This window comes from Daphnia carinata, chromosome 1 (genome assembly GCF_022539665.2).
Source record: "Daphnia carinata strain CSIRO-1 chromosome 1, CSIRO_AGI_Dcar_HiC_V3, whole genome shotgun sequence".
Taxonomy (NCBI): Eukaryota; Metazoa; Arthropoda; class Branchiopoda; order Diplostraca; family Daphniidae; genus Daphnia; species Daphnia carinata.
The window spans coordinates 1,934,733-1,960,825 of NC_081331.1; the positions used below are offsets into that span (position 1 = coordinate 1,934,733).

General features: G+C 40.4%; 4 protein-coding genes and 2 long non-coding RNA genes across 7 annotated transcripts in view; 2 read left to right on the forward strand and 4 right to left on the reverse strand.

Annotated features, from left to right (window-relative positions):
• Positions 1–658: 658 nt before the first annotated feature.
• LOC132088186 (uncharacterized) lies at positions 659–1,624 on the reverse strand. Its single transcript, XR_009421482.1, has 2 exons — positions 1,511–1,624; positions 659–1,286 (listed from the first exon to the last, which is right to left on the reverse strand). It is a non-coding gene; the product is annotated as an uncharacterized LOC132088186 (long non-coding RNA).
• A 6,470-nt stretch (positions 1,625–8,094) lies between these two features.
• LOC130692556 (uncharacterized) lies at positions 8,095–8,572 on the forward strand. Its single transcript, XR_009001451.1, has 3 exons — positions 8,095–8,196; positions 8,268–8,415; positions 8,480–8,572. It is a non-coding gene; the product is annotated as an uncharacterized LOC130692556 (long non-coding RNA).
• Positions 8,573–12,745: 4,173 nt separating this feature from the next.
• LOC130692515 (dual 3',5'-cyclic-AMP and -GMP phosphodiesterase 11-like) overlaps positions 12,746–26,093 on the forward strand; it is a 56,833-nt gene continuing 43,485 nt past the window's right edge. Inside the window, exon 1 of one of the 2 annotated variants that reach the window (XM_057515633.1) lies at positions 12,746–12,751. The gene's annotated coding sequence lies outside the window, so the exon portion shown is untranslated. The remainder of the gene's footprint in view (positions 12,752–26,093) is intronic. The other variant, XM_057515628.1, reaches the window with a different exon arrangement.
• On the reverse strand, positions 12,913–15,923 carry LOC130692523 (sodium-dependent phosphate transport protein 2B-like). The gene is made up of 10 exons (XM_057515647.2): positions 15,855–15,923; positions 15,724–15,790; positions 15,436–15,607; positions 15,220–15,360; positions 15,016–15,147; positions 14,722–14,913; positions 14,510–14,643; positions 14,342–14,447; positions 14,132–14,263; positions 12,913–14,057 (listed from the first exon to the last, which is right to left on the reverse strand). Exons 2-10 carry the CDS (start codon positions 15,784–15,786, stop codon positions 13,303–13,305), a joined length of 1,827 nt encoding a protein of 608 aa, XP_057371630.1. The 5' UTR covers positions 15,787–15,790; positions 15,855–15,923; the 3' UTR covers positions 12,913–13,302.
• On the reverse strand, positions 16,886–20,011 carry LOC130692522 (sodium-dependent phosphate transport protein 2B-like). The gene is made up of 11 exons (XM_057515646.2): positions 19,855–20,011; positions 19,695–19,772; positions 19,430–19,601; positions 19,215–19,355; positions 18,958–19,089; positions 18,752–18,882; positions 18,618–18,678; positions 18,416–18,549; positions 18,229–18,334; positions 17,997–18,128; positions 16,886–17,927 (listed from the first exon to the last, which is right to left on the reverse strand). The coding sequence occupies exons 2-11, from the start codon at positions 19,761–19,763 to the stop codon at positions 17,167–17,169; spliced, it is 1,839 nt and encodes a 612-aa protein (XP_057371629.1). The 5' UTR covers positions 19,764–19,772; positions 19,855–20,011; the 3' UTR covers positions 16,886–17,166.
• LOC130692524 (sodium-dependent phosphate transport protein 2B-like) lies at positions 21,244–25,952 on the reverse strand. Its single transcript, XM_057515648.2, has 12 exons — positions 25,715–25,952; positions 25,405–25,600; positions 24,897–25,329; positions 24,651–24,831; positions 24,092–24,232; positions 23,845–23,976; positions 23,613–23,749; positions 23,496–23,550; positions 23,244–23,380; positions 23,052–23,166; positions 22,798–22,926; positions 21,244–22,734 (listed from the first exon to the last, which is right to left on the reverse strand). Exons 3-12 carry the CDS (start codon positions 24,966–24,968, stop codon positions 22,013–22,015), a joined length of 1,821 nt encoding a protein of 606 aa, XP_057371631.1. The 5' UTR covers positions 24,969–25,329; positions 25,405–25,600; positions 25,715–25,952; the 3' UTR covers positions 21,244–22,012.

Sequence of the window (26,093 nt, forward strand, 5' to 3'; positions counted from 1 at the left end):
TTCATAATTTTAAAATGGCTAAGAAAATTGTCATTACTGAACGTTATTAGGCTTAAGAAATCGAACACCATACTTCTCTAAAAGTTCTGTTGAACTATATTGTGTTGATAAATAAACATGCGCCCTCCAAAAGGAATGTCACTTTAAGCTGATGTGAAGTAAAGCATCTGCTTGTTTTCATACGAAAGTGTATCGTGAAGTTCATAGGATTACTGTGCTACATTGCGTTAAAGTTGGCTTTTAAAGTTGTCTTTAACAGTTAAAAAAAAAAAAGGTCTTCTGTTAAAACGCTTGCAATAAAAAAAAGACCCTAGGAATATTCCGGTAGGGGTTTGTCTAGATTACTGAAACGACCACCCATTAGGTAATATTTTTGCTAACAGATGGCAGTTCTCACGTTCATGATTCGAGGTAAATGTTTGACCGTTAGATGGCAATTACCGCTCATTCAATTCGGGACAAATTTTGGGGAAAGGGGGATCTTCAAATAACCCTTGATGTTATTGTGAAAATCGGGTTTTGGTATTGTGTAATTTGTGTACTGGTCAAACATTTGGATTAAAAGTATGTTTGAGTATTCTCCTCGCTGTGCCAATCGGCCTATTAGAATTAGTTTTGATAGAACAAAATAACTAAACATGTGTTGTGACGCCGATACAGAAACATTACAGTCAGACTGTGGCAGATAATTCCGAATTCCACAGTGCTGATAACTTCGGGGGGAACAAATCACCAGAACAAAAAGGTATGTGAAGGATGAACATAGGTGGCAAAACTTGATGATACATGAACCCCATGTAAAAAAGAAAAAAACAGCAACCAAAAAGTAAATTAGTGACATTTACTAACCGATGACTTTGTCATACAGTATTTGTCTGCAAAGTCAACAAGGCCTTCAAATTTGACGAGGGCAATGTCGTTGTAAGTTCGCTTTGATAGTATTCCAGAGAATAGTGACAGACTACATTCCTTTCGATGAGTTGAATTTAGACAACAGTTAAACAACAGCAATTATCCTGTAACACAGTGAGCAGCAATGAGCCCGTGAGAAGACCCCAATAATAATACTCCACACACGTCAGCACCCTCGTTTTCATCTTTCTTCAAAATAAAAGCTTGTCTGGAAGGCTCAACTACAGGAGTTGTTCCAGTATAGCATCTGTCATCAAATGTTGGCAAACGCTTTCTCCGATTTGGAGGCCATCTCGTCCGTTGAAACATATGATACGAGCAACTTTACCTCTGTGGTTTCAGGATGGTGTCTGCGTTCGTTTTTAACAACGAAACTGTAGAGAGCAATGTAATGACAATTCACAATTAATTTAAGCGTGTCAAAAATTAGGTATTATATTCCGAAAATGTACCAACATTTACAGTTACATTAGAAAATTACGAAGTTTAGAATGCACTTTGGCTCAAATAGATTTCGAGCTTAAATTTTACGAATTACAACCAAGTAAATTTATTGCTAAAATGACAAACGAAGAATATAAAGCGGAAACTAACATACCTGACGGGCGGTGCGTCTGAAGATGGTGCCAAGGCAACATTTGCAGTGGAAGATCCCTGCAAGAATGTGAACTGAATTGTTGGCCACCGCCTTATATAAACGTCGACACGTTCCACGTCCTGGCTTTCCCAGAATAAAAGTCTAGGGTAGGGGTGCAATTCTGAAGGCCGATAGCCGTAAGATAAACATTAACTTCCACGTGAACTCCGGGAGATGGCCGTTCCCCCTCGATGAACTCAAACGCTTGCACCTAAAATAAATGAATAACCTTGGGCAATTCAAAATAAAGAATCAAAACACCATTTTGACCTTTGCAGCTCAGTAGCTCACCCACCTGCACGATATGCACTAGCGTAGTTTTATCGCTTCGATTACCGGTGTAGTCATTCACACTTTTTCACATGAATTGATTTTGCCTTCACCAATTGGATACCTTTTATATTTTGTGGATACACCAATCACGCACTAAATAAGCACTGCATCAGCACTTCGTCTTGCCTCTGCACTAGTTTAGTTCAGTTGCATATGCCATTTCACTGGGTCGTATAGCTAAATCATTGCTTTTGCACAACATTACCCTGGTCATTTCATTTCACTATCTTATGCATTATTTAGCAGTAGCCATTGCTCGCAATCCGTTTCTCTATAATGAATTGAATGTTTTGATCATGTCACACAATTTCCAAATGCCCCATCACTCCTAAGGACCTCACGACTACTAATCCTAACGACCTCATGACTACTAATCCTAACGAACTATTGTCAATAATGATTTTTTTTTTCAGGAACTTTGCTATGAATGTGATTGTTAAAACTGTCTGTGATGCCTGTTAGATTTAAGCTGAAACTTGTCGTTATCTAATTATTCAAAAGCAATTTTTTTTCCCGTTTTTGTGCGATCAGGAGGGCAATCTGCGGAGGCCGAAAAGGACACCGGACATCGAGGATCATCGCGGGAGCTACAAGATCGTCGCACAAAAAGGTATCAGTGATAAATTAAAGTGTACTAACTGTGTTTTTTTTGTATTTTATGTATCTAGATTGGCCGGCCAAGGGGCCGAAAAGGCCCAACGAGAATCGTCGTGGGAGCTACAAGATCGCCGTGGGATCGTCGAGATCGTCGCCAGTAAGGTATCAGTGATAAATTAAAGTGTACTAATTGTGTTTTTTTGTATTTTATGTATCTAGATTGGCCGGCCAAGGGACCGAAAAAGCCCAACGAGGATCGTCGTGGGAGCTACAAGATCGTCGTGGGATCGTCGAGATCGTCGCCAGTAAGGTATCAGTGATAAATTAAAGTGTACTGATTGTGTTTTTTTGTATTTTATGTATCTAGATTGGCCGGCCAAGGGACCGAAAAGGCCCAACGAGGATCGTCGGGGGAGCTACAAGATCGTCGTGGGATCGTCGAGATCGTCGCCAGTAAGGTATCACTGATAAATTAAAGTGTACTAATTGTGTTTTTTTTGTATTTTATGTATCTAGATTGGCCGGCCAAGGGACCGAAAAGGTCCAACGAGGATCGTCGTGGGAGCTACAAGATCGCCGTGGGATCGTCGAGATCGTCGCCAGTAAGGTATCAGTGATAAATTAAAGTGTACTAATTGTGTTTTTTTGTATTTTATGTATCTAGATTGGCCGGCCAAGGGACCGAAAAGGTCCAACGAGGATCGTCGTGGGAGCTACAAGATCGCCGTGGGATCGTCGAGATCGTCGCCAGTAAGGTATCAGTGATAAATTAAAGTGTACTAATTGTGTTTTTTTGTATTTTATGTATCTAGATTGGCCGGCCAAGGGACCGAAAAGGCCCAACGAGGATCGTCGTGGGAGCTACAAGATCGTCGTGGGATCGTCGAGATCGTCGCCAGTAAGGTATCAGTGATAAATTAAAGTGTACTAATTGTGTTTTTTTGTATTTTATGTATCTAGATTGGCCGGCCAAGGGACCGAAAAAGCCCAACGAGGATCGTCGTGGGAGCTACAAGATCGTCGTGGGATCGTCGAGATCGTCGCCAGTAAGGTATCAGTGATAAATTAAAGTGTACTAATTGTGTTTTTTTGTATTTTATGTATCTAGATTGGCCGGCCAAGGGACCGAAAAGGCCCAACGAGGATCGTCGTGGGAGCTACAAGATCGCCGTGGGATCGTCGAGATCGTCGCCAGTAAGGTATCAGTGATAAATTAAAGTGTACTAATTGTGTTTTTTTGTATTTTATGTATCTAGATTGGCCGGCCAAGGGACCGAAAAGGCCCAACGAGGATCGTCGTGGGAGCTACAAGATCGTCGTGGGATCGTCGAGATCGTCGCCAGTAAGGTATCAGTGATAAATTAAAGTGTACTAATTGTGTTTTTTTGTATTTTATGTATCTAGATTGGCCGGCCAAGGGACCGAAAAGGCCCAACGAGGATCGTCGTGGGAGCTACAAGATCGTCGTGGGATCGTCGAGATCGTCGCCAGTAAGGTATCAGTGATAAATTAAAGTGTACTAATTGTGTTTTTTTGTATTTTATGTATCTAGATTGGCCGGCCAAGGGACCGAAAAGGCCCAACGAGGATCGTCGGGGGAGCTACAAGATCGTCGTGGGATCGTCGAGATCGTCGCCAGTAAGGTATCAGTGATAAATTAAAGTGTACTAATTGTGTTTTTTTGTATTTTATGTATCTAGATTGGCCGGCCAAGGGACCGAAAAGGTCCAACGAGGATCGTCGTGGGAGCTACAAGATCGCCGTGGGATCGTCGAGATCGTCGCCAGTAAGGTATCAGTGATAAATTAAAGTGTACTAATTGTGTTTTTTTTGTATTTTATGTATCTAGATTGGCCGGCCAAGGGACCGAAAAGGCCCAACGAGGATCGTCGTGGGAGCTACAAGATCGTCGTGGGATCGTCGAGATCGTCGCCAGTAAGGTATCAGTGATAAATTAAAGTGTACTAATTGTGTTTTTTTGTATTTTATATATCTAGATTGGCCGGCCAAGGGACCGAAAAAGCCCAACGAGGATCGTCGTGGGAGCTACAAGATCGTCGTGGGATCGTCGAGATCGTCGCCAGTAAGGTATCAGTGATAAATTAAAGTGTACTAATTGTGTTTTTTTGTATTTTATGTATCTAGATTGGCCGGCCAAGGGACCGAAAAGGCCCAACGAGGATCGTCGTGGGAGCTACAAGATCGCCGTGGGATCGTCGAGATCGTCGCCAGTAAGGTATCAGTGATAAATTAAAGTGTACTAATTGTGTTTTTTTGTATTTTATGTATCTAGATTGGCCGGCCAAGGGACCGAAAAGGCCCAACGAGGATCGTCGTGGGAGCTACAAGATCGTCGTGGGATCGTCGAGATCGTCGCCAGTAAGGTATCAGTGATAAATTAAAGTGTACTAATTGTGTTTTTTTGTATTTTATGTATCTAGATTGGCCGGCCAAGGGACCGAAAAAGCCCAACGAGGATCGTCGTGGGAGCTACAAGATCGTCGTGGGATCGTCGAGATCGTCGCCAGTAAGGTATCAGTGATAAATTAAAATGTACTAATTGTGTTTTTTTGTATTTTATGTATCTAGATTGGCCGGCCAAGGGACCGAAATGGCCCAACGAGAATCGTCGTGGGAGCTACAAGATCGTCGTGGGATCGTCGAGATCGTCACCAGTAAGGTATCAGTGATAAATTAAAGTGTACTAATTGTGTTTTTTGTATTTTATGTATCTAGATTGGCCGGCCAAGGGACCGAAAAGGCCCAACGAGGATCGTCGTGGGATCGTCGAGATCGTCGCCAGTAAGGTATCAGTGATAAATTAAAGTGTACTAATTGTGTTTTTTTGTATTTTATGTATCTAGATTGGCCGGCCAAGGGACCGAAAAGGTCCAACGAGGATCGTCGTGGGAGCTACAAGATCGTCGTGGGATCGTCGAGATCGTCGCCAGTAAGGTATCAGTGATAAATTAAAGTGTACTAATTGTGTTTTTTTGTATTTTATGTATCTAGATTGGCCGGCCAAGGGACCGAAAAGGCCCAACGAGGATCGTCGTGGGAGCTACAAGATCGTCGTGGGATCGTCGAGATCGTCGCCAGTAAGGTATCAGTGATAAATTAAAATGTACTAATTGTGTTTTTTTGTATTTTATGTATCTAGATTGGCCGGCCAAGGGACCGAAAAGGCCCAACGAGAATCGTCGTGGGAGCTACAAGATCGTCGTGGGATCGTCGAGATCGTCGCCAGTAAGGTATCAGTGATAAATTAAAGTGTACTAATTGTGTTTTTTGTATTTTATGTATCTAGATTGGCCGGCCAAGGGACCGAAAAGGCCCAACGAGGATCGTCGTGGGAGCTACAAGATCGTCGTGGGATCGTCGAGATCGTCGCCAGTAAGGTATCAGTGATAAATTAAAGTGTACTAATTGTGTTTTTTTGTATTTTATGTATCTAGATTGGCCGGCCAAGGGACCGAAAAGGTCCAACGAGGATCGTCGTGGGAGCTACAAGATCGTCGTGGGATCGTCGAGATCGTCGCCAGTAAGGTATCAGTGATAAATTAAAGTGTACTAATTGTGTTTTTTTGTATTTTATGTATCTAGATTGGCCGGCCAAGGGACCGAAAAGGCCCAACGAGGATCGTCGTGGGAGCTACAAGATCGTCGTGGGATCGTCGAGATCGTCGCCAGTAAGGTATCAGTGATAAATTAAAGTGTACTAATTGTGTTTTTTTGTATTTTATGTATCTAGATTGGCCGGCCAAGGGACCGAAAAGGCCCAACGAGGATCGTCGTGGGAGCTACAAGATCGCCGTGGGATCGTCGAGATCGTCGCCAGTAAGGTATCAGTGATAAATTAAAGTGTACTAATTGTGTTTTTTTGTATTTTATGTATCTAGATTGGCCGGCCAAGGGACCGAAAAGGCCCAACGAGGATCGTCGTGGGAGCTACAAGATCGCCGTGGGACGCAGGGACATCGAGGATCGCCGCCCAGCCCCGAGATTCCGCCCATTAGGATACTGAAAATCTGAAGATGGTACGGTTGAGTATTGCCAAATTGGCATTTTTTCTTACTTTATTCTATGCTGTGAGGTGTGTGTTTTTTAGATGTTGGGATATTGGGCCCTTTTTTCTTACTTTGGTTTTCCATTCAAGCACTACGGCTTATGGTCATTGCACAATGCCTTCACCTTGTAGTGAGCACGAAACTTCACAACTCATTTAGCACATGGTTCTTTGGCTGTTTTTATTAGCTCACCATCATCCACCAGGTAGGGAGGCTTGTTTTTATGTATTTAACTCCGCACTTCACATAAGTATCTCACTTAAACATTTGTTGGTGTAGGTTTACTAATACTAACTGCTTTCAGGACAAAAAAGAAAACGAAATAAACGTATTCGCTTTGGCCAGCGTTTTAAAAAAATCACTATTGGACCAGGGTTTGAATCAGCCTGGCTTTCATTCTTTTATTTTTAAAAGATAGTGTTAATTTGTATAAATTGTATTTGTATTGCTGTTTTCTTTCTATTTGTATTAGTGTCACTAGATGGCAGTAAAACAAAGATATAAAGTCGTTATTGTGTATTATTTTCTAATCGCAACAACCAATAACGACTTTATTTTACTCAAACATATTATTCATACCTATAACACGCAATCATTCTAATTATTATTAGAATTACATTCATTATATTTGCTGCAGTACAAAATGGAAAGTTAATAGTAATAATAATAAAGTTAAGCAAGTAGATTAAAACAAAATAATTGCTGCATAGTTATATTTTAATCAAATAAAGTTATTAATTTTAAAAATTATATATTTATATGGTTAGAATGCGTAAAGTACTGGCCGATAGATGGCCATAGCTGTAAAAAGAAAAATGGGCCTTTTTTCTTTTTTACACTACCGCCATCTACCGGTCAGATTCTAATTAAGTTTCTAAATACAACTTTACATATTCTAGCCATATAAATATGGAATTTTTTTATTAATAATTTAATTTAATTTACATACAACTAAACCTTATTTTATTTTGTTATACTCTATTTCCTTAACTTAATTATTATTACTATTCACTATTGACTTCATTTTGAACTGCATTTTGCAGCAATGATAATGAATTAAATTCCAATAACAATGAGAATAATTGCTTGTTTTAGGTATAAAAAATATGTTTGGGTAATATAAAGTCGTTGTTGTTTGTTCCGGTGTGAAAATAATACACAATAACGATTTCATATTACTCAAACATATTATTTATTCCTAAAAAAAGCAATTATTGCTATTATTATCATTGCTGCAAAATGCAGTACAAAAAGGAAAGTTAATAGTTAATAGTAATAATAATTAAGTTAAACAAGTTGAATATAACAAAATAATTACTGTATAGTTGTATGTTAATCAAATAAAGTTATTAATTTAAAAAATTATATATTTACATGGCTAGAATATGTAAAGTTGTGTTGGGAGGCTTAATTCGAATTTGACCGCTAGATGGCCATAGCTGTAAAAAGAAAAAATTTGGTCTTTTTCCTTTTTTACAGCTACGGCCATCTAGCGGCCAAATTCCTATTTAATATTCTCTCTCATTCCTTCAGGCATGGTTTGTATATGGTTACTTGAACACTGGATTTGCAAATGCAGTACAGCTGACTTATGTTTCACATGGTCAGTTGGAGATTTCCCAGGCAAAATTTCTAGTAACTCAGCATTTGGTACCATCTGTACTATATTTTTATACAGTATCCTGCATGTCTCATTAATTAAGATTTAAATCCTTTTATAGATTGTCACATCAGTGAGCAAGGTTCAGTTTAGGGATTGAGAGCCCTCAGCGACTATAACACCTAGCCCATATTCAAATTGTAGCACTTGATTACTGCCACTGATTCTTCAAAATGCCTATCTTGTATGGAATGCTTGACAGCCAAATGGTACTCCGACGTCACATAAATATCAATTGTTTACTTTATTTACATTTATTAAAAATTTTTGAAGGAATGATTTAAACAAATGCCAAAGGTGAGACATGCTGGAAAAGCTTGATATGAATGTGTAGATGTAGTTTTGGAATTCAGAGGTGCAGCTGGCTGTTGGGTAAAACTTCATTAAAATTTTGTTTCAATTCAATATGTTTTAGTTACTATTTGTGTGATTACGCAAAGGATTGTGCCATCCAGGCAATGTGGATATTCTGCCATGTACATGATAAACCGAGGATTCTTCGTCAACATGCAAGCTGTTACTCCCTGGTAATGCTTTTCTGCTGAGTTTGTTTAGTTTTCTAATTTTAATCGTCAATGTTGTATTAGTAAACTACTGTTGGCAGAAAAGCTGATACATTGGGAAAATGGTTATGGCAAGTGCGATGAATAAATCACCATAGGTCAGTTGTCTTGCCTTCACAATTACAACGAAGATGAATCATGGAGTCAAAAACATTAAAAGGTGGTACTATTTTAAATTTTTAAATTGTTTTAATTGGTGTATCGCTAAGTGCTGATACATGTGTAGAACATGATGGAATTCATGTCATCCTGGAGAGGACTAAAAAAAACGAGCTTTATCCACGAAGCAGCTCATTAATCATGTCCCAAACGATTGTCTGCGTCAGCCAGCAATCTTTCAATGGCTAACAAGCATTTAATAGTTTTGAAAATCGTGGTTTGCACTCCCTAAGGCGACATTCCTTAATCCTCACCTGTCAATAGATTTGAGTGCAACCATTTCATTCTGAACTGTCGCCTACGAAATTCTTTTTCCATAAAAGCAGGTGATATGATGTTATAATGGAAATTGTTGTCAAGATTGCCGAGACCAGGTACACTGTTTACCTTAACATTTAGTGATCAAAACAACCAACTTTGTAACCTATCTGTTTTTTATGGTGCATGGAACGTCCAACCGGAAAGCCCATGGAAGATCTCTGTGTCTAACACGAAGGGTTTTTCCAAACTTTCGTATTCAAGTTTTGGCTATGGTGATCATTTGCAACTGCATAGCCTTTTAGAAGCTCCTGCCAGGAATCTACAGGAATATGGCAGATGATGAATTTATGTACCATGTAAGCGATATCAATAAGAACGTCTTATGCTTATCTATGTTTTATTTTCTTAATTTAGATTAATAGCAATAGTGAACCTGCGAAGGTTTCTGGTTGGGATGTGATGACGAAAAGTTATGATAATTTGAAGTACGGAATTGAATTTCCCTCCATCAGTCGCCTGTGTATTCCCGCGTATTACGGTATTAATTATTTAAAATTGAAGTGCATATCTGGGCTCCCTTCCTTTCCGTAGCCCCGTTTCCCCTTGACTCGTAATAAGCCCGTAGGGGGTCATGCCCCTACTGTACGGTATATATAAAAACAACATATACCGAGGTTTGGAGGGCTCTGGCCGGAAAGGGGACGTGGGGTGCCGCTTAGTCCGATGATGTGTTCACGGAGGGCGACGTGGCTACCCACAAATCCGAACTAAAGGTTAATCGCTCCTGTAAAAATGTTCCAAATCTTCAGCTCTTCTTCCGGCTTCTCTTAGCCAATCACCGGGTAATCTCCCCGGTGGGTCAACAAGGCAGTGTCTCCCCCTGCCTGGGTTGACGGCAACTTTTGAAAGGGCTATTATGCCTTTTTAAAGTTGCAAAAATAATTGTAATGTGCAGAGAATTGTCAATAAAATTTTTTTTATAAAATATTTTTTGCAAAATTTGTTTCTTTCATTGTCTGTGTTAGGTGTGTTCACACATTACATTTATCAAGTTTTTTTTTTTTTTTGTTTTGCTTTATTTGTTTTTGTCACGTTTGATGGTAAGCATTGTTTCCATTGGTTTATCGTTTATCTGTAAGCATTCTATTATTATCCAGGGATCGGACCCTGGATGTTCGGCATACCGCGCCGATGCTCTACCAATGAGCCATGAATCATGTTATGTCAAGTTGGCTTTTTTCTAGTCACTTGTGGACTTGCATTTATACTTAGAATAAAACTGAAATGCAATTCTGCAATATACTCTTCTACATTTATTCTACTTCATTTTTACACATCTACTGAGGTTTGAACCCAGGGTAACATATATCGCAGCTAAAGGCTCTACCAAAGAGCTATGAACCTTATGAAAGCAATAGAAAGATAAACATATAGTTGTGAAAGACTGCATAAACATCCTAGACGATAACATATGATATGCGATAATAAAATATTTAGATATATCTCGTGGCTCAATGTTAGAGCATCGGCGTTGCACGCTGAATGTCTGGGGATCGGTTCCTATACGAGTAAAACAAAATACAAAATTACTTCAAAAAATATCCAGATATTACACGTTGTTCTTTGAATCTAAGTTGAAGAAATCAAAGAATGTAATAAATAATAATAGAATGCTTACAGATAAACGATAAACCAATGGAAACAATGCTTACCATCAAACGTGACAAAAACAAATAAAGCAAAACAAAAAAAAAAAAACTTGATAAATGTAACGTTTGTACACAGCTAACACAGACAATGAAAGAAACGAATTTTGCAAAAAATATTTTATAAAAAAAATTTTATTGACAATTCTCTGCACATTACAATTATTTTTGCAACTTTAAAAAGACATAATAGCCCTTTCAAAAGTTGCCGTCAACCCAGGCAGGGGGGGACACTGCCTTGTTGACCCACCGGGGAGATTACCCGGTGATTGGCTAAGAGAAGCCGGAAGAAGAGCTGAAGATTTGGAACATTTTTACAGGAGCGATTAACCTTTAGTTCGGATTTGTGGGTAGCCACGTCGCCCTCCGTGAACACATCATCGGACTAAGCGGACCCCACGTCCCCTTTCCGGCCAGAGCCCTCCAAACCTCGGTATATGTTATTTTTATATATACCGTACAGTAGGGGCATGACCCCCTACGGGCTTATTACGAGTCAAGGGGAAACGGGGCTACGGAAAGGAAGGGAGCCCAGATATGCACTTCAATTTTTTAAATATAAAATACCGTCTCGGGAATCCGAATGAAGTATAGAAATATCATGTCATCCATCCAATCATTACAATTTATTCAGTGTCATGCCCCAACCAAGAATTTTTTCAGATCCAATGTTACTATTAACCTACACTGAGAAAAGAAAAACAACACCATTAAGCATCTCAGTTGTTGCTCATGTGACTTACATGACTCATAGATTCAACTTCTGACAGAAGCTTGGGAAAGGCCATACAAATTGTAGATGAAAATCATTGTATAAGGCTCTTGAATGATAAAATAACACCCCTAGAAAGTTGCATTGTTGATAGTTGTGTTCCCAGTATGCTGAAAATCCTTTCCTTTGGATAAATTTTTTTTTTGTAGATTAGACATGGTTGGCAAAAAGGAGGAGAAAAGCTTCATCATAAATTCAAAAATTTTTCAAGAAAATTCCTTTCATACCTAAAGAGTCCATGTATGATGTTCATCTCTGCGATGCCAGTGAAGTGAAACATCTTTAGGGCCATTTAAGTACCCAGCTTCACCAACACTCTGAGTGTAAAGGACAAGTTGTTCTTTAGCAAAAGAAGCAGAATTATTTGAGGCTTCTAGCTGTGACAGAACTATAAAGGATTGCTGTTGTACACAGGATTCATTAACACAAGATGGTACTTCTCATTAGACAATTTGCATTACTCTATTACTTTACCTCACACCTTAACGGTAATGCACTCTCAGTGTTTTTTTCAACTACAGGCTGACTCTTCCATCCTGTAACACTTCCAGACTTGACTTGATCCCCCGCTAAAATTCTGTGAATGCAAAATAATAGCATTAAAAATACTTTTTCGATAGACAAAGAACGGGGAAGTACCTAATCCATGTTTTAGGTTGAACTCGTGCCATTTCTGGGTTTCCGTACCACACCCATTTTTGGCCCAAATACAGTCCCACAATTGTTCAGTTCCATCGCTGCATGGACTGATTACGAACAATAATTGAGCCTGCAGGTTCATAATTAGAGCTAAAAAACAATAATTAATAATTGAAAACTAATATAATAATCTTTGTACTTACCATCCTTATGTTTCATTATCTTATCCATTTTAACATATTTTTCTCCAGCCACACGTTATTCTCCATCCACGCTACTCAACTAACTGCGAATGGCATCCAATGGACTGAAATTGCCTACATGCCAGTAATAACGAGTCTGAGCGGTAGATGGCTACGTGTCGGAAAAAAAGAAAAAAGTGTGATTTTTTTTTTTTTTGGCGAATTTTTTTTTTTTTGGGGGGGTAAAACGGATTGCCATATGCGTACACCGTGAGCAAATTAGTCGGAAATTTCAAAAGTTCTACGCACTGTAGAACTTAACGTGTGGTTGCTTACAATAGCTGCCTAAGATCGATAAAAATGGATTAAGCTACTGCTATCTAATATTTCCTGCCATTTCTAATACTAAAAAAGGGCAAAAGTGTACACTGCTAAACAGAATATATATTTTCGGCGTTAGTACACGACTCGCTGAATTAATGATTCATCCATCTTTACATTTCATATACAAACAGACAATGAACATTAAGTGGATATGTTATGAGGCGCATGAGTTGGCCGATTGGAGGTTAAAAAAAAAAAGAAAACAACGATAAGAAAATAAGTTAACATCTCCAGAACGAAGCAATTCTGGAGATGAAAAATTCCTCCTTACTCCAGAATACATCTTAGAGTCACAGGCCAGTGGGTAAATTAAAGAATCTTTTAAAACTGCAATTTTCTTCGTCGCTCGATGTGGTTGCGAGAAAACGCATGATTCTTCCTCGATGACGCTCCACCAAAATAGACTGCATTGATCTCCAATTATTTTGTTTTACGACGCATCTTTGGTTTCGTTTTCGCTGGAATCGCCTGAAATACTGGATGCGGAACTTGGAATGTTACCCTCAGCTTCCGGCCTGAATTTCTTGCAGCAAGCGCATTTGGCGAACTGGCGATCGTACGGCTCCAGGGATCGACAAGCAAGCGGAAGCCACTTCCAATTCCGCATTGTTTTCGGTAGCCATGATGGTTTTTTGCGCTGTAGTGTTTTGATAATGGCTATTGCGATCAAAAGAAGCACAAACGGAATACCAACGCATAATAGTGGGATAGTTCCAGCGACAGAGAGACCCAAAACGATTCCGGGGAAAAGGAAGAACATTCCCACCAAATATATAATGGCGAACCATCGGTATTTGGCCGTCTCATTGCCGAGGAATTTCGCCATTGGAATGGGAAATCGCATAAACGGAATGGGGTAGTAAAGCAAAATGCCCGTTATGTTGAAAAACAAATGGACCAGTGAAATTTGCAAAGTGTCCTGAAGTTTTTCGACTGGTGCGGCCAACGCAGCGATGAGCGACGTCGTTGTCGTTCCAATGTTTGATCCCAAAGTTAGTGGATACACTCGTTCAATCGAAATGACACCGATGCCGACGAGAGGAGTAAGTGTCGACGTAAACACCGAGCTCGACTGAACCAGAAAGGTAATAACCGCACCAACAATCATAGCAAGATAGCCGGTCAGCCAAGGGACGTATGGAATTTTGGCATTAATCACTCGTTTGATAATGTTGGCAATGTGTCCTGAAAATTTGTAATTTGTCATCTTAGCAGATCCGATTATTTTTTCTTGGAATTTGGAAGCAGAATAATTATACCTTTCATCATGGAGTTGAGAATTTTGACTAAACCAACGAGACATCCGCAGAGCATGAAAAGTGAGATGAATAAGAGAATCAGACCGACAGCCCAATCTTCTAGCCCTGTGTTTTCGAACAAAAATTCGCCCTCTGAAATGAAAAAAAAAACACAAATAAATAAATTACAAATTATGATCAATTTTAACGGTTTTTAAAATACAAACGTACCACAAGGAACAGGCTGGGTGATGTTTTCGCCGCACTGCTTGATTAAGGAAGCGTTGTCGTAATTTGGATCGCCTGCTGCCCAGCCCTCAAGGACTTGGGAATCAAGCTAAAAGTGCAATTATTTAAGGATTTGTTTAGCCTGCACAATTAAAGAATGACTTTTCTTACCTGAATAATTTTATCTACGAACGGGTCTATGATGGCATTCAACAAGGTAACCCCGCCGTTCCCGGACGAAGAATTGACGCCTTTAACAATTTCTCCAGTCAACCATTCCAGATAACCGATTCCAAATATTGAGTCTGCACAAAACAAAGCACTATTATGCCTCCAATCTTTTACAAGTAAATTGAGCTGTTCACGAAACGAAAATTTCGTACTCGAAACGATTTCAACGGTAAAGAGAACAATGACGGCCAGCCAATTAAACATATCGTGTACTGTCGCCCCAGCGAAAGCTCTTCTAAACTCGTTTCTGTTGGCGATCTGGGTGAAGGACACAATTGTGTTTGTCACTGAAGTTCCAATATTGGCACCCATGATGATTGGGATTGCCATGTGAACGGTAATAACTAAACAAAATTGAGACACAATTAGACTGATTGCACGCGACAATGGCTTTGACTTTGACCGTTCCGAAAATGATACAGCAAAAAAAAAGTATTTCAGCTTACTGTCTGCGGCAACCATGCTGACCACAATTGATGTAGATGTTGAAGAACTTTGAACGAGTACGGTGACTAGAATTCCAATCATCAAACCAACCACGGGGTTTTGCATAAGTTCACTTTGCTGAAAAAGTTCACCTGGAACCGAGGGAGTTTTATGTTTTTCAATCCTTGAATTCACTTCATTCTTCTAAATTAAAGAATATTTACCGGCTGTTTTTCCAGCAATGAGGCGGAATGCGCTAGAAAGTAAGGTTAGGGAGCATATGAAGAAGTAGAGCAATCCTAGTGCAGTTAGGATTTTGGCGAAGTTGATTAGCACTCGGATTATTTTGGCCTTCGTAGTCATGTCTGTGATTCACGGGGAAAATAGCATTCATGTAGATCGTTTCTTTATAGATCAAGCTTAACATTTTTGCAACGTACCAGCCCATTTCTCCGAGTCGTCTACTAGCTCGATGATGGCCCACGGATCGTCAACATTGGCTGCGATGGCAGAATCAGAATCATCAGAACTCGAACTTGCCCGCCGACTGTCAACTCCTTTCTCCATAAGGTCAGGATCAATCACGCCCACTGTTTCGCTAGAAACATTTTCCTGTCAATCGAAAAGAGCGCACGCAATTCGTTAATGTTGATGTAAAATCTTAATAGGGTGTTTTAAGTGTAAGAGGAAGATTACGTAAGACAATTCAAGGTTTAAAACGACACTACCTCGGATGGTGGGTTGACAACCTTTCCTTCGAGGGTCAGCTGAGTAGCCCTACTGATTGTCATTTTCCTACGATAAAAAAAATTGGTTGAAACTAAGCGTTATTAACAAGAAAACTTACGAAAAAAATTACCAGGGGTTCTATAGCCTTGGCAAGGGTGGTTTTTCACCTTGAGTTCACGAAGTGACAAACGCTTCTCCGTGTGCTGCAGCTAGATATCAGCGAAACTCACCCATTTTATAGGTGATCATTCGGTGTAGCAGGAATGTGACCGACCCCTGTTATCCAACCTAAAGTCACTTATCGTGACACGAAGTCTTCAGAGTCATTACCACGTGCTACCGGTGTGACACATTGCGTCACCATTCATGAGGGTATTCACCAGCAACAGGGATAGTGATCTAGGGCACCATGACTTTGAATGTTGAAGTAACAAATAATCCCAGTCCATTATCGCCTAATCTTGTAAGACGAGTTGACGGAGCGATCACGTCTGACAGTAGGAATCTACTATTGCGCTACCATGGGAAAACTGTGAAGATGATAGGCTACTTTACTTGACTGGGCGGGGAGGAGGGGTAGGTAACGTAAATATCAATACATTCTGAAACACACGGCAATAGCGTCTGGGAGAAGAAGGCATTGAAAACATTTCTACTTGTCTGTGATTTCTCTTATCATTTTTTTACTTTAGCTTCTAGTGGTGGAAAAGTAATGAATAGGTCAATCAAAGCTCGCACTAGCAAAGGCCATGAAACCAGAAAAACTGGCTCCATTGAACTTTGAACATGCAGGACGTCGTGTTGGATGATACAACAATCATCAATCCCGTGTGCAGCTTCGTTGTAAAGTTTTCCAACCATTAACGGAGTCGAATGTGATCGGATTTAAACTGTGACCGCTGTAACCAGAGTTGCAAACACACTCCCCCTTTCCTCCCTTTTCAAGATAGGAAAGCACACCCGCTCGTCCTTGGACGTAAACGAACGGCGTTAATAGGATTTACAAACAACTCGATCGTTAAGCTTACCAAAAGGAATCGACTGCGGACATTGGAAGGTAGATAAAAACCCTGAATAGCCTTGAATGGATGTAGCGGTGCATGTCTAGCTTAAAATACACGTAACATAAGCAAAAACGTCGTAGCGAGTTTCGCAGTTGAACTCTTGCTAGTTTTATTGAGGCAGTATAGCCAATGGTACGTTTGAATGTGGTCAGTGCCAAATCAAGCAAAAAAAACTTGAAAAATAAAACAACCGCAAAATTATTTGAGAATACACCATTGGTTTATAAATTTTCCGAAGACACGAAATGTAACCTAATCCCATCATTTCAGTATACCGGATGGTCGATAAAAATGTTGCGTAGCTTATGGCCTTGTACCTATTGCGGTCGCCATTGTTTTACAGGTAGTCTTAGGACGAGATGGAAACTCGATTAATTTTCAGGTTGTCTGATTCAAATCGGTTGAACTTTCCGATTCGACGAGAACAACGGAACTCGTCGTGTTGTTTTCTTTACTATCTTCACCCTGTCGAAACTTGTTACAGCAAGCGCATTTGGCGAACTGGCGATCGTACGGCTCCAGGGATCGACATCCAACAGGCAGCCACTTCCAATCCCGCATGACGGAAGGCAAAAGAAAAGGCCACTTTCGCTGCAAAATTTTGATGACGGCTATGGCGATCAAAACAATTAAGACCGGAACGCCTACGACTAGCAATGCGATGGTGCCAGCAATGGAAAGACCCAAAACTATAGCAGGCAAGAAGAAGAACATTCCTACTAGATAGAGAATGGCGAACCATCGATACTTGGCAGTTTCGTTGCCGAGAAACTTAGCCATTGGAATCGGAAACCGCATGAATGGGATAGGATAGAAAAGTAAGATGCCAGTGACGTTGAAGCATAGATGGACCAAAGATATTTGCAAGGTGTCGTGCAGCGCATCTGGCGAAGCTGCTAAAGCGGCAAGAAGGGCTGTTGTTGTCGTACCAATGTTGGACCCCAAAGTGAGCGGATAGACTCGCTCTAGCGATATAACACCGATACCAACAAGTGGAGTAAGCGCTGATGTAAAGACAGAGCTAGACTGAACTATGAAAGTCATTCCAGCTCCGACAGCAAGGGCTATGTAACCGGTGAGCCATGGAACGTAAGGGATTTTGGCGTTGATCACGCGTTTGATGACGTTAGCAATGTGTCCTTCGTTAGGAACAAAATAACATTGTTGTGTCAGGACTTAAATTTAAAAAAGTAACCCGAATTTTTTACCTTGCATCATGGAGTTGAGGATCTTGACAAGGAAAATAAGGCAGCTGCAAAGTATGATCAGTGAAATGGCCAGAAGAATTAATCCCACAGCCCAGTCTTCCATTCCGGTGTCTTCAAATAGAAATTCTCCGTCTACGAAAGCGCAAATTACAAACGTATTTTTTTAAAGACATCTGGAGCGACTCTAGGTCAATGGCTGCAGTAACATAGGTTCACAGAGAAACAAATTTACCGCATGGTATTGGGTCGGTGACATTTCCGCCACATTGCTGAATTAGCGAAGCATTTTCGTAACGAGGATCATCGTTAGCCCAGCCTTTTAACACTTTCGAATCTAACTGCAAAGTAAAGATCGCGTTCATGGAGATTCGACATTGGAAAAAGAAGTTGATCGATTAGCAACTACTAAAGCGACTTACCTGTATGATAAGGTCTACGAAAGGATCTGTTACTACCGTCAAAATTTTTATTTCTCCTTCGCCAGAAGACGTGTTGACTCCGTTGACGATGACGCCACTCAACCACTCCAAGTAGCCAACACCGAAGATGGGTTCTGAAATTGGGAATTGAAAAGAGTTTGTTTAAAAACCGACTGAGACGTGGGTTATGTGAAATCCTTACGGCAAACGACTTCAACGATAAAAAGAACGATCACTGTCAACCAATTGAACATGTCGTGTACCTGAAACACGCAAAACAGTACAACATTGAATTACTTATGCACCGCGACAAAAAGAACGTTGAAAAATGCATACCGTTGCGCCAGCAAAGGCTCTTCTAAATTCATTTTTGTTGCCGATTTGAGTAAAGGAAACGATGGTGTTAGTAACTGAAGTTCCAATGTTGGCACCCATGATGATTGGGATTGCCATTGCAACGGTCAGAACTAAGTAAATAGAAATGATTTGTTAATCCCTAGACTATGTATAGTAAACGAAAAAAATGCGTAATAGCGAATTACCACCAGCTCCGACCATGCTCACAATGATGGAAGTTGACGTGGAAGAACTCTGAACCAATACGGTGACTAAAATGCCAATCATCAATCCAACGACAGGATTTTGCATGAGCTCGCTCTGCTGGAAAATTGTACCTGTACGAAATCAATAAAGCGTTAAGTCAATAGCGATTATTTCACAGTTATAAGACTTGGTAATCATGTTTGTTGAGGAGCACTTAGCTTTAAAATTTGTGTAAAACACACCAAAAACAATTTACCAGCTGTTTTTCCAGATATCAGGCGAAATGCGCTGGAAAGTAGGTCTAGCGAGCAGATGAAGAAGTACAGTAAGCCAATAGCAGCAAGTATTTTCGAGACGTTGGTCACCACTCGGATTACTTTGGCTTTCGTGCTCATATCTGGAACGCAATGCGTGCAAAAAAATGAGGAAATTAAGTGGCTATACCAAAAGTACCATTTTACACTGTTATACCTTCCCATTTTTCAGAATTGTCGACGAGCTCAACAATCGCCCATGGATCCTCTTCGGCTGATGCTGGTGCCGGGACACTGTCAACACTTGGGCTATCAGATGTCTCTGATTGAGCCTTATTCCTTCTGGAATCAATACTGCTATTGCTTTCAACGTCATTGCTAACAGACATCTAATGGAAATTATTGAAGAATAAAAGGATTTTTTTCAATATTCTTTCGGTTTGTTTAGGTAAGTTGAAATTCAAAAAGGAGAAGCAATTTACGGCATCCGAAGAATGTTCGCTGTTCTTTTCTTTCGGATCGGCAGATGTAGGGATCAGTGTGTTGGTCATCTTCGTTGCCTATTAAGTAAAAACGAACAGGTTAATAAAGAATAAGTGACCATTCACTTTTTTTTTTTTTTTTTTTGCAAATAAGACGTACCGGTTCCGGTGAGCGTTGAGCTTAGTCGATTTTATTTGACAACAGGACTGTTTCAAATAATATCTTCCAAGACTAGTGAGAGTTACTAGTGAACTGCTACGCGACCAGGTGTTTGCGGACGAATTTATTGAAAACGTTTCATTTGTTCGGAATGCAAGCAACGTTTTTCATATCGCCCCTTAATTCTTCTTTAAAGAACAACATATAGCTTTACACACGACCACGCGTTAATTGCCCCTTCCGCACGTGATATAACTGTGGCCTTGTGTTTCTTATGTTGAAAAATGGCGAATAAACGCTTCACACCCGGAACACGCAACAGATAACATAGCACTTAGTGATCCGTTACTAGATCTATTTTTAACGTAATACCTCAATTAACAGAATGACGGAAAACCATTTGAAGTCGGCCGGCATTTCAGTAGGTGAGCTGGGTAGCGTAACGTTTAACGTTACAGTCATACAGTGGTAAATTCTAGCCCATCCAAAGCCGGGGATAAAAGGCTTAGCTTTATTAGCTGTCTACAAAGTCGTCGATTCGCTGGTACGTGTTAAAATTTAATTCCAGTACATTTTAACGGGACTTATAGCGAAGAAATCTAGGTAACAAAAGCTCGATTAATATGTAAGTAGCAGTACCTGGTGTTGATCATTTTTTTGCTAAACTATTGAAAATGGTAATAGCAACAAACCCTTGCCACCAACAAAGAGGATTAACATAAATATTATGGGAAGTTATAACATGAAAGGGAAAATCTTTGAACTTGTTAGATAGGATTGAAATATTGTGACTACATGTTCAAGACGTCCTATCACACTTTAGGTGTGAAATCCGTGTTTCTTATCGAGCTTTGTAAAACGCATAAATAGGGAAAAATTTCCCTAAAGAAAGATCAGTCCGTCCACTGACTTCTAGTACTCATAACACCATTGATGTAGAGCCAGAATCATGTTTTTTCCCTCTCAATCGCCTTATACAAGTTGAAATGAATCATATATTCTTGGTTTACAACAGCTACACTAAGTAGTTGGGGAAACAAAAAAAAGTCAAACAGGGTTGCGATGAAATACCTTTGGGTAGTAGCCAACAGTGACTTTCAACCCTCCCTAACCGATTTTTGTTTTAAACAAACACTAAGAAACGAACCAAACGACAGACAAAATTGCGCAATACGTGTGATGTGGTACGTCGTCTTTGATAATCTATTTGTCCATCTATTATCTCCTACAAGGTTGCGATTTAGCCAACAACAAAATCGCTGCAAGAACAGAGTAGACATTGATCTTTCGCGCACGGCACGCCCGTGATCGTACGTAAAGCTACAAACAAGTAGATTATCTTTCTTTAAAATGCCAAGCCCCCGAACTCAGTCAACTCTTCCCGAAAAGAAAAAGAAAGATACATTTTATTTACGTATTTATTTTTTCGAGGCAACGCCAAACAAAATGGATACGGCGAGCCAAAGTAGGTCATTTCGTTCATGCGCATTTTTTAGGCGCGCATTATTACTATCGGGAAGCCGGAATTTGCGCTTCACAGTGTAAGGTTCACTAACACATTGAAGTTTATGCGGCACAGTCACAGATCCGGAACCAGAGAAGAAATACGAGAACAAACGTTTCAAACAAGCTGCATATATTGCCTTTAAATATATGTAAAAACGTTCAGGCATATACAAAATGAAAAAAAAAATAATAATAATTAAAAAAAACGTGTGCGAGATTCTGTTCTGTTCAAAGGCTAACAACATTCTAACCGAGCACAGTGTAGCCGATTCTCTAGCCATAAAAATTGTGCGCTTGTTGGGACTGAAAACGCCTTTTAGGCTTACCAATTCGATACATTTCCGCATTAGACATTCTGTTCGTAGAATAATAATTACGCAATAGTAATTGCGTGGAAATAACATTATAATTTAATAAGAAGGCTGTGGAAGTGCGGTTGGGGTATAGGCGGTATTCCTAAATCGCTTTTGTTTCTAACTTTGATGCGAATCCTCTCACCATCCGCCATAAAAGAAATTGCATTTAGCGGTAAATTCTAGGTAGTACTAGAGCAAGGGATTCGCAAGTAAGATAGGTACCGCTCATAAATATATGAACTAGCCAAAATGGTGGGTAAATAGGCATTAAATAGGCATAGCAGCCTCCTAACCGGTTACTCGTACCCTAAATTCGAATGACCAGCAGGAAGACCATTGCCGTTTTTTTCTGAGCCCTTACAACAAATACAGCTCGATAGGAGTCGATCAAAGGGTTCTAAGGACCTCATGTAAAGCGGCAGGAATTTCCAGGTCCGCATAGCAACCGGTAGCACAGTCGGCATTTTACGTTGTAAAACGGAGACGATCACGACGGTTGTCATCAAGATGACAACGGGAGCTAAAACAGCGATCAAAGTGATTGTGCCAGCAAAGGAAAGGGCGAGAACGATGCCGGGCAATAAGAAGAACATTAAAATGAGATACGCGATGGCGAACCATCGGTACTTGGCCGTTGTTTCGCCTAAACATTTAGCCATCGGAATGGGGAAACGCGTGAACGGGACTGGATAAAAGAGCACGATACCTGTCACGTTGAAAATAAAATGACACAACGATATCTGCAAGGTGTAGCGTAATTGTTCAGGTGGGGCGGCAAGCGCGGCTATCACGCTAGTGGTTGTTGTGCCAATGTTGGATCCCAAGGTGAGCGGGTAGACTCGTTCCAGCGAAATGACGCCCACGCCGACTAGTGGAGTTAGCGCCGATGTGAAAACCGAACTGGATTGAACCAAGAAGGTCATAATGGCGCCGATTGCAATGGCCAAGTACCCAGTAATCCAAGGGACATAAGGTATGTTTGCGTTGAGTACTCGTTTAATGACGCCAGCGATTTGACCTATTAGAAGGTTATAATGTCAATCGTGAATAAAGTCGTATAAGGAAGCAGACTGGCGAATACCTTTTAACATGGAGTTGAGCACTTTGACAATGCAGACTAAGCAACCGCAAAGGACGCTTAGCGAGACTACGAGCAAAATCAATCCAACTTCTGCATCGTTCAAACCAGTGTCCTTCATAAGGAAAAAACCTGAAGGGTTTCCAAAAAATTTAGATAGACGGAAATGATTTCTAAAAGGATAAGGGAATGACCCATTTTTTTTTCAGATAAAAAATGTAAAGACAAAATTTGCGCTAAGGTGGAGCCATACTTACAAGGTTCTCTGATTTTGATTCCGTTGACCACAACCGGGCAGTATTGTTTGATTAAAGAAGAATTAAAGTACGTGGAATCGTTTTTCGACCAGCCTTCGAGTACCCCTTTGTCAATCTGCAAAATGTACAAGCCATCGTTATGTTAACGTTCTAAAAATTGATTAGGCCAATAAGTTCCGTTCGATTTATTACTTGGACAATAAGCTTAGAAAGCGGTTCAGTCAGAGCGTTCAGAAGCTTGACCTCACCGCCTCCTGGACCACCAGATCCAATGTGTTGCGTTGCGGATTCACTCGTGGCTTCAAGGAATCCTATTCCAAATGTCTCTCCTATTCAGAAATGTTTCGCTAATTATTAGAGCGTTCAATTACATAAATTACTCGATATGGAAGCTAAACCGCTCCGTTTTACATTAACGACTATTAAACTGCAAGATTGGCTTACGCGATATGATCTCGACAGGAAAAAGAATGATAACCGACAACCAGTTGAACATGTCCTAGACATAAATAAGGATAAATATCGATAGAACTAATAATAACTATTTAATAACGATCTCACGTGCACTGTGGCGGCAGCAAACGCTCTGCGGAATTCGTTACGATCGCCCATTTGGGTCAATGAAACAATGGTATTGGTTACCGAGGTGCCTATATTTGCACCCATGATAATGGGAATAGCGCACCGTACTGTGAGAACTGAAAACAAAAGTAGAAATCAAACGGCGATGAGAGCGAAGTTAGTATTACGTGTGTAAAGTAAATTGAATAAAGAAAATCACGCTTTAACATACAGTTCGCTGACACCATGCTGACAATAATGGATGATGAAGTTGAAGAACTTTGCACCAAGACCGTGGTTAATATTCCTATCATGACTCCTACAACGGGATTTTGCAATAGATCGCTCTGCTTGAAAATTTCTCCTGTGCAATGGAAATTTTCCACGGTAAACAATAAGCAATATTTGACAAATAATTACTGGGCGTCATCCCCCAGACGCAGCCATAGCGCGTTACTACATAGGGAAAAGTGCTTTACCTGTGGTTCGTCCACCAACTAGCCGGAAGGCGGTCGAGAGTAGATCAAGGGAACAAACGAAGAAGAAAAGCAAAATAAGAAGAGCTCCAATCTTTGCCACTCCAATGGCGACGCGTATGGCTTTCGTTTTCTTGTCCAGATCTGTGACAAAACGGGACACCTTTTTAATAACGTTCAAATAAAATTTTCCTATTTGTCTTTCTACAAAAACGCAAGCGTTCTGTAGTTGGAAATGAGCCCAAGGGCTGCAAGACAATCATTTTTTTAAAAAGCGGATCGAATGCGCGTCACGCATCCTTTTTTAGATTTCCGCTCTATAAATCCGAAACCACATCTACTAGGTTACGTAACCTAACATTTGGATAGCAGCTGTATACTGTTTAAGGGGGAGGAGCGGGGAGGATACAGGTGTCATTTGCGCAATCGTTTTCATTGGACTCCCGGATGAGAGCGGTAATGACAACCCGACAACTCGACAACGATGACAACCCGCGGAACACGTTATTACAATGGTAGCCGATACAAAACGTGACTCTTACATAGCATACTAATGTTTTACCTGACCATTTCTCCGATGTGTCAATTAAATCCGTAAGTGCCCACGGATCGCATTCAGCTGCCGCCGCTTGATTGACAGCTGAGCAATCAGAATCGTTGCGGGTAAGACCCAACTCAACGCGGCCAATGTCACAACCATTTTGTCCATTGATTTTCTCGCTTGATTTTCCCAAGTGAGTTTCCTAGAAAAAATATAGAAAACACTATAACATCATGATGATTAAAATTCATTGAAAGTGATGCTTACCGGGCAAAGTTTGTTCCCGTTTTCTTTTGTTGCACCGTAGTTGGTGAGAAGATTTTCCGGTTTAGACAACATGTCTCCTGTGTTGTCGGGGTCTTTGACGACTGGGGTGAACGGAAAGGAGATTACTCGAGCCAGCGTGCCAAATGCAGTGAAACAGAAAAGATTTGCGCTTGTGTCGAACGCTGCGGCTCCGTTGTTCGTTCACCGCCAGAAGAGAATGAGAACTGAACTGAAACGTTCGCAAAAGTGACCGGAAATTTTATTCTATCCTGGTCACGTGGTCACGTGCTCACAGGGAAGGAAGCTCCGGTTGCCGTGAAAAACAACACACAAAAAAGCCGATGCCGCCCGCGGCTAAGGCTCTGTCTCTTTTTCCCGCTCACTTTCGTTGGCTTGCGGATTTTTTCGGTTTAGAAATGTGCAGTAGTTTTCCCTAGATAATAAGACTGTTGGATGTTAAGGCTACAAGTAAGATATGCAATAGAACAGCGCTAAACGAGATGATTACCGTCAGTACTAAAATTTTGCTTGGTACAAGGTAAATACGGATTCCGGTTTCTTGGATAAATTAGCATTCCTTATAAGTGGTCACCTCGGCAATTTTTTTTCCAATTGTTGACCAGTTTGCTGATATCTTGTGTTACTTTTGTTTAATTCGCTCGTTTATTTTTTTCGTTCCACTACGCTATTATCCGTCAAAGAACCTTGGGGTAAATCAACACATTATTTTAAGGAGAACCTGGTTGTGGTTGTTACCGTACAAAATACCGCAAAAAATAAAAGCGTTGCATAACACAAATCATGTACAATAATGATACCTCGTCTATGGGTGTACTTGACCAGCGGTGTGCGGAGGCCTTGAAGTTGTTACGGAATGGCAGATGCATATTGATGCTACCCAAAATTGGGATCTGACCTTGTCGAAAAGTGGACTTAGATCCCAAGACACGAGTGCATTACAATTTTTGCCAAATTATCGTACATGGTTATACTTGCACCGGGCGCACTAGGACACCGGACCAAAAAAAAAAAAAAAAAATAAATAAACGAACACGTTCACCTTCCGAGAGGATTAATCTCTTGGTAGAGTCGTGTCAGTCACCTTCCGAATACGTCGAGGAAACGGCTAGTAGTGATGGAAACAAGAATTCGACCACCAGTTTATCGATTGAAACTTCCTACATCTAGAAGCCTTGA

Coding starts and splice junctions, on each gene's coding strand:
- LOC130692523 (XM_057515647.2), bottom strand. CDS start 15,786: ATGACAATCAGTAGGGCTACTCAGCTGACCCTCGAAGGAAAGGTTGTC. Junction 14,644..14,721: donor TACCGTTGAAATCGTTTCGA/GTACGAAATTTT, acceptor TGTTTTGTGCAG/ACTCAATATTTGGAATCGGT. Junction 14,264..14,341: donor CACCCAGCCTGTTCCTTGTG/GTACGTTTGTAT, acceptor TTTTCATTTCAG/AGGGCGAATTTTTGTTCGAA.
- LOC130692522 (XM_057515646.2), bottom strand. CDS start 19,763: ATGACCAACACACTGATCCCTACATCTGCCGATCCGAAAGAAAAGAAC. Junction 19,602..19,694: donor GCGAACATTCTTCGGATGCC/GTAAATTGCTTC, acceptor AATTTCCATTAG/ATGTCTGTTAGCAATGACGT. Junction 19,356..19,429: donor CAATTCTGAAAAATGGGAAG/GTATAACAGTGT, acceptor ATTGCGTTCCAG/ATATGAGCACGAAAGCCAAA.
- LOC130692524 (XM_057515648.2), bottom strand. CDS start 24,968: ATGTTGTCTAAACCGGAAAATCTTCTCACCAACTACGGTGCAACAAAA. Junction 24,233..24,650: donor CACATCGGAGAAATGGTCAG/GTAAAACATTAG, acceptor GTTTTGTCACAG/ATCTGGACAAGAAAACGAAA. Junction 23,551..23,612: donor TTGCTGCCGCCACAGTGCAC/GTGAGATCGTTA, acceptor ATTTATGTCTAG/GACATGTTCAACTGGTTGTC.